Consider the following 12,808-nt stretch of genomic DNA (forward strand, 5'->3'; position numbering starts at 1 on the left):
TGAGCTTATTTGAATATTTAAATCAAATCAATTCAGATCAAATATAAAATTAAATTTTAGTCTATACCCATCAATCTTAAACCGATCTTAAACATATTCTTTTATATTCAAAATAATCTCAAGTTAACTCTTGTTTAGTCTGGATACAGATTAAATTCATCCCTAACCATTTTACTTTCAAAATACCAAAGGAATCCAATTGTTCTTCATGAAACCCGAGGGGATGTTAATATTATACTAAATCCCATAACCAAGTGTCAACGTCCCCATAACAAACTTTTTTCATCCAATTTTGGCCTCTAAAATTTACTTATTTTTTTCCCTAAATAATAAATATTTGAATGATATTATATATACTTACATTAAATATATAAATAAATATATATTTATGTGTATTACATAATTATTAATTTAAAATGAGTTAATTAAATAATAATACATAAAATATATATTATTTATGTATTTAAAATAATATCTTAATTTTACTGTAAATATTTTTAGCCTTCCTAAAATATCCTCCAAGTCAAAAGTCCACCACTCTCAAGTCTCAACCGCAACTCCAAACTACCGTTCATTTCTCAACACCCAAAACTTTTCATCACTCCTTCATTTCTCCATCATGAGCGATCCATCACTCCACCACCCTCCTCCGCCCTCCCCCGCCGTCAAAAAGTCATCTTCACCCATCCAGGGCCCACGTCCTCCGCCCCTCAGCATCAGCAAACCCTCCCACAAAATCAAGAAACCACCTAGGCCACCTCTTCCTCAGCAGCCCGTCATTATCTACGCGGTCTCTCCCAAGATCATAAACGTCGCCGTTTCGGACTTCATGGCCACCGTCCAACGCCTCACAGGGATATCCTCTGACGACTTCTGCAGCGGAGGGGACGTGTCCCCGGCCGCCAGGCTGGCTTCCACTGAGAAAGTGATTAGTCCAAAGGAGAAAGCTTTTAATGTAGAGGCTTGTGAAGAGATGATGGAAGAAGGAATTGAAGTGGGTCGGACACCCGGGATTCTTTCGCCGGCGATACTGCCGCCGGTGGTCCCAGAATGGTACTTTTCTCCGACGAGTGACCCGTATTCGCTTGCTTCGTTCTTGGCTAGTCCCGGGTCGGGGCTTTTTCCAGGTTCTATGGGCTCTCCCAATTTTTCACCTGAAATTTTTGGTCAAATTTGGAACTTTTAACTTAATTTTTCGTTAATTATAATTTGTTGGGCTAGATTTGCAAATTTTAGCTAGATTTTGTTGGGTCAGATTTCTTCTTTGAGATGTAATTGTAAAGACTAGGGAGAGATGGGTTAGCTCAGATTTGCGATTAAACAAGATATTAGCAAAATAATTAGAGGTGTCTTTTTGTAATTAACTAATTAGTTATGGGGTAGTTTTTGTTTACGAAATTTATTGTAGTTATATGTACAAAAACGATGATATTTTATTATATAATTAAATATTATTTTATTTTTAATTTAAAATCATTCAATTATATAGTGACATGTCAAACATTTAATTTTTTTATAAACCACGGTTAATCAGGAGTAATATTATATGTAGAAACAAATTATATAAACTTATAGTAAGATAAAAAATAAACACTCCGTATCATATAATCACAAATTATTATATCAGTTTATTTAAATAAGTTTAGACAATATATTATTTTATATGGATTCTTCAAGATATATGTATTTATTAATAATTTACCAAATTTTTAATTATTTCATATTATTTATGATAAAAATAAAAGATTAAGGTATATTTGATGATAAATAATATTTATTTTATCATGAATCAAATAATCAGATTTATATATGCAAATAAATTCAATTTTAAAAAAAAATATTACCTTATATTCATGAAAACTGATTTTAATATTTTACCTTTGCATTTTCAACATCAAAGTATCCTTCTCCAAAGGAGGATATGTAATGACTAAATTACTTAAAATTCCTCATCACATGGTCAAATAAATCTTTCAAAATTTCAAGAATTTTCAAATGTTAGATATAAGGGGGGATCCAATATAAGATCCAACTTATAGCTCAATATAAAATCGACGTCTCAGTGACAATGCCGAACTAAAGCTTGCATTACAGATAATTCTTTTTTTTTTTCAACAATTCTTCTTTGATGATTTTTCTAAATTCAAAGAATTTTACTTTTACTTTGAAGATTCTTCTTTTATTACGACAATTCTAATCTTTTAATTTTTCTTCTTCTCTAGTAATTTTGCTGCCTGTTTTGAATTCAATCCGAAATCTAACCAATCCTTGTTTAAACTAGGCTCAAAATCGAATCTGCCCCTAGATAGAAGCATCTATAAAGTCTAGCAAGTCAAATTCCAACCATGTGTTGTGTGAATCTTCAACCATTTGAAATGTCAACTAATTTTCCCAGACAAAATATGCAAGTCTCCATATGTAAAATAATTTCATAACTGGCTTTCTTGGCCAATACTTTTTTGTCAACCTAGATTTGCTCGGCAAATACAAGTCCTCACTTGCGGCTACTAGGGCTGGATTCGAGCCGAGCTGAGCTTGGCTCGCAGCCAGCTCGGGCTCGGCTAGGTTTTTTTATGGCCGGCTCGAGTTCGACTCGAGCTGAACTCGACTCGACTCAAGTTCGACTCGTTTTCAGCTCGGCTCGTTTTTCATATCAAAATGGCACCGGTTTGTATATATATATGAATCAAAACGACGTCGTTTTGTATAAAAAATTTTAAAAAAAATTACCGAGCCGAGTAGAGCCCGGCTCTTTTCGGGCTCGAATCCAGCCCTAGCGGCTACTTTCATTTTGCGCCATACACATACTATTTCTATTGCTCCATTAGCCAACATCCATCATATTATATCATCTGTTGCAAAAATATTGGAAACAGCAACATAAACATTATGGTAAAAATGAAAAATAAGAATGGCAGTAACAGTAATGATAAAAATAGTAGAAACCAGTTTTCAAATAACATCTGGTGAATGAACTTATTATTGCTACAAAAACTCTGGCAGTTTCGTGGTTCTGCATCAAATTATATACAAAATCATGCTGTGAATACATTAACAAGTCAATTTGGATCATGATTTGTCAATTGGTTTTTAAACTATTAATCTTACCACAGGCTGCCTTGATTACCGAAACACATTTTTGCTTCAATAACAAGTGACCTGTAAATCGGAAACTCAAAACCACCAATGGCAATGGATTTCTGGCTCATGTCCTTGCCACTGCTGAATTCCATGTCCCACCAATCAATGTACCAACCTTCTCTCCTTTTATTGCCTTTGAGATGTTGCCTGGTTGGCTTAAGTTGAAGACAACAACTGCAACAAGGAAAGAAGCTCAGAGCAGTAAGTGTTGTTTCTATTTGGTAATGGAATAGACTAGAAACATACATAGTAATAATAATAGATCATCTAGGCATACCTGGAATGTTATTTTCTTGGCACAAAGTAATGGCAGTCATGTCCATTACTGACAGATCTTTAGAAGTCACCTCTTGATATGTTAAAGTATCAAGAAGTTGAGCATTTGGGTTACACCTGGGATCATCATCATAGACCCCATCAACATTTGTAGCTTTTAGAACCACCTCTGCATTAACTGGATCAATAATTGAATGTCAATATTAGATTCGTGAAATAACAAAATTACCTTCGTGCAGTAAATCAGGTTTATTTTGTGATTAAGTCCTTGTGCTACCCAGTGTCAAGATGCTTTGCAGTGCATGTGTCCCCAACTATAAGACTACCCTCGAGTTTCAATATACCAAAATATTAAGACTTACTTTCTGCACAGCGAAGGGCTGCAGCAGTGTCTGTGGTGAAGAATGGATTCCCAGTTCCAGCTGCAAAAATCACAACTCTTCCTTTCTCTAAATGCCTCACAGCTCTTCGACGTATATATGGTTCTGCAACCTCAGACATGCGAAATGCCGTCTGTACCCTCGTGGGAATTCCAATACTTTCCATTGTCGCTTGAAGAAATATGGCATTCATGACTGTAGCCAACATCCTAAGGAATTCAGTAGAGAATAGCAAGTTGATTAAAATGATGCAATTTAGAGTATGATTCTGAACCTTAAATAAAATTTCTTTTACCATCTTGAGATAAAAACTGAACACCCATATGTTTAGTGAACAGAAAAAGGTTCCTTACAACAGATCTGTCTCATAGTACTACACATTAGAAATTATAAATGCTATCTCAGAAGGTAGGAAAGCCATAAATAATTGCATAGAGCAGATCCAAGCATCATCATACAAGACTTCAACCAGTATTTTATTTTTATCTTTTTTTTTTTTATACCCACAAATCATTTGGCCTTCCCTACCTGTTCAACAAGTTCTAAACTAGAAACTACATACAGATATAAAGCTTTTGCTGATACTATTTGTCTATAGTGACACAGTTCTTCCATCCTGAAAACTGTAACTTGCTTCAATAGATCCACACATAAAATGTTCAAGTACCACATTACCTAAGGCCCACTTCACATTTTTATCCAATGGTGGCACGGGCACTTTTGATTATCATTTCATTTAATGGGTCAAGTCCAAATTAATTTGCAAGAAATGTAAACATTAGTACATGAAATTGAACATCATTAGTTCTTTGTGTAAACAAATATGTTTCTAGGTTAAACATATATGCATTTGATCAATCCAGATATTAAAAAAAATACCCAATATAATCTGCAGATGAGCGATCAAGACCACTACATCCTGCCCACGAAGATCCACGGAAGATGTTTCCTCCACCAACCACAATTGCAACCTGAAAAGTTTCCAAAAAAATGTTTTAGACACAAGGCACTGAAAGCCAACAATTGAACAACCAATTGGAGTACACAACCTATTAAACAGACTCTCAAGTTAAAAATAGTAATTAAAAAAAAAAAACTGAAGGTGCTTGCTAAATAGTTCATAATAAAAAATTATGCTTCTTTACTACATCAAATCATGTGCTTCCCTTACCAAATTGTCAGACAGTTGTATCAAGATTCTAGAGTTTCTATCCATATAATACTAAATTAAATTGCACAATTCAAAGTAACATACTCTAACATGATAAAACAATTTGTTGGATTATACCTGCATTATAGCTCAAGAAAAAATCAGCACCATGGTATGACAATGCAAACATAAGAACTTGTACTTTTTCTAAACCAAATAAAGAAAAAAGTCTAGCCACTAACTTATAAGGAAACAAATTAACTACAGAATTACATCAGACAAGTAAACATAAAGTACCTCAATGCCAAGACGAGTCACTGATGCCACCTCTCTAGCGATGGCCATTGTAATCTATTATTAAAGACAAATTAGAGCCTTCAAAAACCATAAGAAGAAAGATGACAAAAAAATCATGAAGTAACACAACAAATTCACATTTCAACCTTTGGGTCAATATTTTGGGTATTATCTCCCGCAAGTGCTTCTCCACTCACTTTAAGCAACACCCTTTGCCATTTAAAGGATGACTTAGACATACCAGCTTCATTGAATGTCACTCCAAATGGAGACATAGATGACATTTGAGGCTGCCTGTTAAAAACAATTAAATTAACAAAGTAGATACCCCAGGACTAAGGTTCAATTTCCAAAAGCCAAAAAAAAAAAAAAAAGGTTTTCAGAGTTTGTAATACACTGACTTCAAATTACAGCTCACAGTCAGGCTATCATTTAAAAACTACTTTCCTTGACTTCCAACTCAATTAATTCTCATTGAATTCTAACCTTTTTTTCACTAAGGAAGTATTATCATTGATCCAATAACAATCGTACAGAGTTTCTTGAACCACAGTTATAATAAATAAAATATATTGCACCAGATTTTAGATGGCTGGCAGATTCTTAAGCATATTTATAATTATATGATTCAATTTTCCAAGGACCTGAAAGAATATTAAATCCTTCTCCCTCCTATCACAACCCAATACAAGCTTAAAAAACCAATAATCATAACCATATTATTTATTTCAAAGGACTGCAACAAGAAGAAACTAATAATATCATAAAAGCTGCATTGAACACCTCTTGTTTATGAGCAACACTTGTTTTAAAACTTTTCATAATTCCAATTTCTAACAAAACAAAAATATAACAGAGTAGCTCTAGTCTTCTCATTTCAGCTCAATCACAATATCTGTTACTAGTCCCAACAGATTTTCTCCATTTCCTTTTTCTCTCTTCATCAAAGGCAGCTGAAACTAAGATTCCCAAAAATTTAAAACCTCCAGTCTTAGAACTGAACTAACAACTTAACTTATCCAACTATCTTCGCATAAAACAATATTCCAAAAAGCCACTACAGTTCATAAAGTCTCTTCCCATGTTCTTTTATGCAAAAAAAATAAAAATAAAACACGCCCGTCATAAAATTTCACACAGACATTATCACAAACACCAAACACGCGTACAGCATTACAAGCCGTAAACTTCGAAGACGTTAAACAAATTAATTAATAATATTATTATTATTTTAAAAAAAAAAAACCCTCTTTACCTGATGCTTATGGGGTTCTGAGAGGAATCTATGTCAGAAGAGGAGCAACAGTTTATCAACAACCGTCCATTTGAGGCTACATGATTATTACTAAAATTTCGATGATTAGTCCTCAAAAAACTAACCTGATGGGTTCGGAAACAACCCAAAGAAGATGCAAACGAAAAAGATAGCAAATTAGACGAAGAAGAAGAGATAAAGGGGGTTGAAATTGCCATCAAGAAACTCAAAATTTCTCACTAGAAAGTTGAAAACGGTGCCGCCAAAAAGATATTAGTGATATGCTGCTACTTCTGTCTCGTGTTTTGTGACTTGGTTGATGCCGCTTTCAATAGATAATGAGATTTTTTTTTTCTCTATTTATTTATTCATTTAAAAAATATCTCAATTTTATTTCATTTTCCTTTTTATTTCAACAAAATTTATATTTTTATCAAATAACTAATAAAATTTGAATAAATTCCTCGTTTTTATTATATTTTTTACTTGAAAATTGTTAATTATGTGTGTATTTAGTAAAACATGTTAAGTGAGCAAACCATATGATAAATTTTCAGTAAAATTATTGTTTTTATTTTTATTTAATTGAAGTATAAATATTTTAATATGATAAAATTACAAAAAAGGTTGGTTGACTCTTTTGACCAAAATTTAAAAATAAATTATAAATAGTAAAAATAAATAAATTGATATATTATTATATCAAATATTTGTTTATTTTATTATTAATTAAAACTATCCTAAAACGATAAAAAATTGATTAGAATAAAATTTTAAAAATTGTATGTAATGACCTAAATACCCTAATTTATAAATAATCTAATTCAGTTCAACCCGGAAATATTTTATCCGAAAATCCCGAATTTAAATTTTGAGATTAAAAATTAAGTTAAATTCTTGAGAAGGCTGTCAATGATTTGGGCTTGGGCTGCTTTTTATGGGCCTTCGGCTTTACAATGATTTGGGTTTTGCAGGCTTTTCATGGGCCTAAACCACAAAATCAAATTTAAAAAACACACAAACGCCGTTGCCGGGGATCGAACCCGGGTCACCTGCGTGACAGGCAGGAATACTTACCACTATACTACAACGACTTGTTTGATGCCTGACTGACTTTTTTCCTTAAAAACATATGAAATTTCATGCTCATTTTCATAATTGGAAAGTCTCTTTATCTCCAGTTCAAATTTTCTTTTTTTTTTTAAGAATTTAAAGAAATAAAAGATATAATGAAAACCATAAATTTTATTTGTTGATTGTAAGGTCTTGGGTTCATAACTTTATGACAAAAGGATATGTCCAATAAATATGAAGGTGAGATTAATTAGATCTATCTCTGTTTCATTTAAATATTATAACAATTAAAAAAGACTAAATTTTTTTTAGATATTTTATTTATTTATTGTGTGAAAAAGAATTAGAAATAAATACGACCCTTTCATCTTATCACTTACGTTAAAATTCCTCATCTCAATCATTGGAAGCTTCAGGGGGCTTAATTTAATATAAGTTATTCCAGTTCAAACTTAAATTCGAATTAAAGATTGAACTCAATTTCACAAGATAAGTCAAATTCAAACTAATCCAAATTTTATAATTTGAACTAACTTAAATCAAATCTAAAATAAAATTATTCTCAAACTAAATTTAAACCTTAATTTATTAATCTCAAACTAACCTTCGTCTTAACCTTACTTAAAATCAATCCCATCCCAATTCAACCATAACTCCGAGGCTCTCTATCCCTTTACCCATTCAAATGCGTTATTAGTATCCTTGCCCCTGAAATATGATAACACATAAGCTGATTCACCATTTTTCAAAGGCTAAAGAATTATTCCCACCCGAGGTTTGTTGTTTTTCCAAATTTCCACCAGTTAACTTTGTGAAACCTAAAGACCCACTCATCAAGACTTAATTTTAACATGTTCTGTTAGTCTACCGTTAAAATGACTAGTTTATTCTGTATTCAATGAAATTACCAAAATACCCTCCAATTGGAATGGCTGCCAAGTGAACTTGTTCTGCTGGGCAAATAATCAAACACCTTATGTGCAGGTCACATAATAAATTCGATAAACACTTACTATGCACAAACCAAACTTCTTTCATATAATAATGCATTTATCTATATAAATACAAATACAAGAAAATAAATAAATCAAAATTTGTTTAATTAGCAGTTAGTATATGAATTATTGAAACATCTGATAAAATTTGTTTGAACTAATCCCATAAAAAATGAATGAATTTCTTATATGTAAAAAAAAGTTTTAAAAGGTTTAATAATTTAACACTTAAATTTATTGTACTACCCTTCTTACTATCAGATTCAACTAAAGTTAACTAATGGCAGGTGACATTTTAGGTTTTCAAAACTTAGTAGGTGAGAGTTTGGTAATTCATCAAACATTGGGTGGGACTATGTCTTTTGGCCTTTTTTAAAGGTATTATACCTAAATTTTTGAACAATATTATGCATTTCCCTAATAAAGAGGTTTCCGGTAATTTTTTTAAGGTAAATGATAATGGTAAGTGATAATTATAAGAAGGAAGATGATGATCAAAGGGGTGTACAATACTTTTCAAAAACTGTAATGCGTTTCATATTTTACAATCTCTCTAGGGGTTGCATAATAATAACCCAAAATCAAATTATCTAATCCTACCCCTTTTCCATACCCTTCACCAAATTCCACATAATTTAGAATCAAACAATTTGGTCCTAACCGTCTTATTGCTTTACAAATTTTATCAACATTTCGAAAACAGAAGAACAATGCTACATATACCTAGTTTTGAATATCTAATTGGGTACGAAAATGATATGCTATCATGTGATATCTAAGTACCCGATTGGATATTCGAAACTGATAAATTGGGAATTTTGTACACCGTTATATCCTTTAAAACAGTTTCATTTGAAGTTCGGCTTCAAGACCTTAAAAGCCAACATCAAGTTCTAGCTAAGCCTAGTTAATGAACAACATCTGATTTCATTGCTGTGTATTCTCAAGTCAAAACATTATCATTTTAGAACCGAAACTATAAAATATTGGAAAATGTAAAGAGAACCTCTGGGGCCTTACATGTTGTATACTGATTGAAGGTTTGGGAGACTCAGTTTAAACACACCCCACAGGTAATATTTTCTACACAATCCTGCATAGCAAATGCGTCATGTAATCAATGAACTTTGCTGAGAAAAAACATACTTTTACATATGGAAAGAGTATTTTTATCTTACGCCATTTATCGAGCGGCAAATCAGTAGATGGGAAGACCAAGAGCTCCATGTCTTTGATGACTGCCTTGAGTGCAAGGTTTTGCTCAATCATTCTATCCAGCAGGCCATCAATAACTTTTTCATCACTGTAAAAGTTTCAAGTAACCGATAAAAGGAGGCAAGTCATTTAGGTAAAACAAAAGGAACATCACATGTCAAAGTAAAGGAACTACCTTTCATACTCAGGAAGGAAATTAAGAGCAACAGCGTCAGCAGTAGGTGGTGATTTATGAAATCTTTGAGGCCACACATCGAATTTGGACACAACTTCTATGGTGAGCAATTCTGGAAGTGCAGTTGCTGCATCCAACACTTTTGAGCAAACTCTGCTTGTTAAGTGAGCTACAAGTCCAACAATATTTTGACCATTAACATCACTGATATTGAAGCATCCCCTGTCGAAATAACACTAGAAAGGTGTAATATAGTTGCTAAGCTAATAAACTAGAAAGACTTCATAATTGAGATGACAAAACCCTGATCTTAACGCACTAAAACAAATAAAAAAGAAGAATGTAACCTCCAAATTGGACCGATGGCTGTTTGAGGATGGGCATCATTGTTGGAATCCAAAGGTAGCAAGTAGTATGATGTGTTCAATGAACCATTGTAGACAGTAGGAACTGATGGAGAAGCTTCAGCTTCACCCGGTATAGACTCTTCAACCAAGTTTTCTCCATCTTCCAGGACCAGCCTCCTCTTTTGCTTAGTGTTCAATGAACCATTGTAGACAGTAGGAACTGATGGAGAAGCTTCAGCTTCACCCAGTCTAGACTCTTCATCTGAGTTTTCTCCATCTTCCAGGACCAGTGTCCTCTTTTGCTTCCTAAGCTCTTCATTGAAACGGTTTTCATCATAAAATGGCAGTCTTTTCAAGTTATCATTAGAGGAAAAACAATTAATTCCGGGCTGCTTTGCTTCAACCAAGTTACCCAATTGGGCATGCACCTTTGTTTTTGAGAAACTGGTTTGCTTTAGTACCTGCCTCTTATTCAATCTAATTTCAGCAGCTTGAATGATGCGTTCACTTTTTCTCGATGAAACTGGACAGTGCTTAACATCTTTTGGAGTACATTCCTCACATGTCCAAACAACCTTTTCCCTTCTGCTCTTTGGCAGTATGTCCAGACAATAACTAACATCCACAAGAACAAAGTACAAGCAAATAAAATTCAACACCTAGTATTCCAATGGTTAGTATAGGAATCAAATGTAACAAGTAGGTGATCATTCATGATAGCGCATCAGAATGACCACTTAAGAATTCCCACCATTTATTTTGAAAACTATGATCAAACTGAGTATTCCAGATCTAATAAGAACCAAGATCAATTCAATTCAAATTGTGGCAAAAGTGATAATGCGATGACTACACTGCTATGTTATCTAGACACCACCATATCAAAACAATAATATATACCAGAACAAGAATCAATATTTCCATATGAATAAAGTATGTAATATGAATAGATCTAACTATTCGACTTACCGATGCTCTGCTGAAACCTTACACTGCATACAGTATATAAGGTCCTTCAAGTAACCTTTATCTCCACATTTCTGACAAACATTCATCTGGAAGAAGTTCGAAAAGTTATTATACGATCAGAATATATGATAGCATTAAAAAGATGTATATACATTAACCATATTTTATGACCTTAGATAAAAGGAAGCAGACACCTTATCAGCTACACATAAGATTAACCAGAACTCAAATCATTTACACAAAACAGAAAGCATTTCATGCAATAATGTCCAATTTTGCAAAAAGAATACTAAAAGAAAATCAATTCATAATATCCACCTATCCAATTATAAGGAAAAAAGGGAGACGTTGACCCCAAATTCATCTTTTTTTTCCCTCATTGTCTCACTTAAAAACACATCATCTCACCTTTCAAGATTGAATAGCCACATTTTTTACACTATTTTTGAAACAATTAAGACTATCCCTACTGCCGACCGAGTCCATGTTGCCATTTGTTTATTGTTATATTCTCACTCCATCTCATTCTACTTCAATGTTAAGCATTTTTCATCTATGCTGGCAAAAACTGATGGTCATTAGCAGATTGCCCATTACTCTCATGAACACTTTTAAGCCTAATTTTATCCTTAGCATATCTAACATGTATCAAAATGTCATGAATAACGGTATATGCCAATAGCAACATAATGCATTACATTACAGACAAAAAACGAAATACCCGTTACAAACACTTACACGCCCAAAGACAGATAACCATACACCCACATGTGGGAATTCGAACTTAAAGACCTTTAACTCTACTAGCACATTAATAAAACATTCGACCCAAAAGTTTAATCTGATAGCCAAAGACTCAACACTGGCATTTAAGCCTAACTCTAGAACTCTTTCTTCCCCAATTTCAAGCCCTCTCTCACTCGCTATATTAGCTTGCTACACAAAATCAGAGAAGCCAAACTCAAGCCCACTTACAACATTAATCCTGATCTCATAAACAGCCAGAATTCATCAATTAAAAAATAAAAAAGGGAAGCAAACACACCTGCATTCATTCATATTAATCCATATACATAAATATCCAAGGGCAATTGGCACATGGATAGAATAAAAATGAACGTTAAAGAAGAGAAAACATGTTACCATTGCAACAAGTAAAAATCTCTTCTGGGGAAACTAAAGTTGTTTGCTTAAAGAAGGCGTTGGACTGGAGAACTGATTCCTGTCTTCTTAAGTACGAGGCGGCACATTTATTAAGTTTCAAATTTACTGTACTTTGTTGTATATGACGGAAACTGAAACGAGGCTTAAGTGTGGCAGACTAATGAGATTTTTTTTTATGGCCAAACGACTATTTCCCACCCAAGGTATGTTGCAAACTAAAGTTTCAACCCTTTAACTTTGATAATGTCAAACACCCACCTATAAACAGTTAAAATTAACAGTAGTAAAGGTAAAATCATCATTTTCCTCTATAATATTAAAAATAAACTAAAATAGAATCCATGTTTCCCCCCCTAAACTTTAAAAACTA

At 33.1% G+C, this 12,808-nt stretch overlaps 3 protein-coding genes and 1 non-coding gene across 6 annotated transcripts; 1 reads left to right on the forward strand and 3 right to left on the reverse strand.

The window, feature by feature from the left end:
- The first annotated feature begins 528 nt into the window (after positions 1-528).
- Positions 529-1,473, forward strand: LOC123199512 (protein MKS1). Its single transcript, XM_044614548.1, has one exon. The coding sequence runs from the start codon at positions 620-622 to the stop codon at positions 1,184-1,186; it is 567 nt and encodes a 188-aa protein (XP_044470483.1). The 5' UTR covers positions 529-619; the 3' UTR covers positions 1,187-1,473.
- Positions 1,474-2,927: 1,454 nt separating this feature from the next.
- LOC123198644 (uridylate kinase) lies at positions 2,928-6,834 on the reverse strand. 2 transcript variants are annotated; one of them, XR_006498086.1, is made up of 8 exons: positions 6,500-6,834; positions 5,391-5,538; positions 5,245-5,298; positions 4,677-4,768; positions 3,780-4,006; positions 3,419-3,595; positions 3,109-3,315; positions 2,928-3,013 (listed from the first exon to the last, which is right to left on the reverse strand). XR_006498086.1 is itself a non-coding variant. In XM_044613379.1 (7 exons), exons 1-7 carry the CDS (start codon positions 6,715-6,717, stop codon positions 3,206-3,208), a joined length of 1,026 nt encoding a protein of 341 aa, XP_044469314.1. In that variant the 5' UTR covers positions 6,718-6,834; the 3' UTR covers positions 2,928-3,205. The 2 variants fall into 2 exon arrangements, 1 of the variants encoding a protein (XP_044469314.1); XM_044613379.1 differs by having other exon boundaries at positions 2,928-3,315.
- Positions 6,835-7,521: 687 nt separating this feature from the next.
- On the reverse strand, positions 7,522-7,593 carry TRNAD-GUC. Its single transcript has one exon. It is a non-coding gene; the product is annotated as a tRNA-Asp (tRNA).
- Positions 7,594-9,373: 1,780 nt separating this feature from the next.
- LOC123198887 lies at positions 9,374-12,559 on the reverse strand. Of its 2 annotated transcripts, none has more exons than XM_044613685.1 (6): positions 12,418-12,559; positions 11,275-11,360; positions 10,306-10,920; positions 9,959-10,180; positions 9,747-9,871; positions 9,374-9,661 (listed from the first exon to the last, which is right to left on the reverse strand). In XM_044613685.1, the coding sequence occupies exons 1-6, from the start codon at positions 12,418-12,420 to the stop codon at positions 9,585-9,587; spliced, it is 1,128 nt and encodes a 375-aa protein (XP_044469620.1). In that variant the 5' UTR covers positions 12,421-12,559; the 3' UTR covers positions 9,374-9,584. The 2 variants fall into 2 exon arrangements, with proteins under 2 accessions (XP_044469620.1, XP_044469619.1); XM_044613684.1 differs by having other exon boundaries at positions 12,320-12,549.
- Positions 12,560-12,808: the final 249 nt, after the last annotated feature.

Source organism: Mangifera indica, chromosome 16 (genome assembly GCF_011075055.1).
Source record: "Mangifera indica cultivar Alphonso chromosome 16, CATAS_Mindica_2.1, whole genome shotgun sequence".
Lineage (NCBI taxonomy): Eukaryota > Viridiplantae > Streptophyta > Magnoliopsida > Sapindales > Anacardiaceae > Mangifera > Mangifera indica.

Excerpts from the sequence above, each read along its gene's own strand:
- LOC123198887 (XM_044613684.1), bottom strand. Across the intron at positions 10,181-10,305 it reads GCCATCGGTCCAATTTGGAG|GGGATGCTTCAATATCAGTG; the intron begins GTTACATTCTTC and ends TTATTTCGACAG. Across the intron at positions 9,872-9,958 it reads TTCCTTCCTGAGTATGAAAG|TGATGAAAAAGTTATTGATG; the intron begins GTAGTTCCTTTA and ends AAACTTTTACAG.
- LOC123199512 (XM_044614548.1), top strand. The coding sequence starts at position 620 with ATGAGCGATCCATCACTCCACCACCCTCCTCCGCCCTCCCCCGCCGTC.
- LOC123198644 (XM_044613379.1), bottom strand. The coding sequence starts at position 6,717 with ATGGCAATTTCAACCCCCTTTATCTCTTCTTCTTCGTCTAATTTGCTA. Across the intron at positions 5,539-6,499 it reads CAGAACCCCATAAGCATCAG|GCAGCCTCAAATGTCATCTA; the intron begins GTAAAGAGGGTT and ends TGTTTTTAACAG. Across the intron at positions 3,316-3,418 it reads CCAAGAAAATAACATTCCAG|TTGTTGTCTTCAACTTAAGC; the intron begins GTATGCCTAGAT and ends TCCTTGTTGCAG.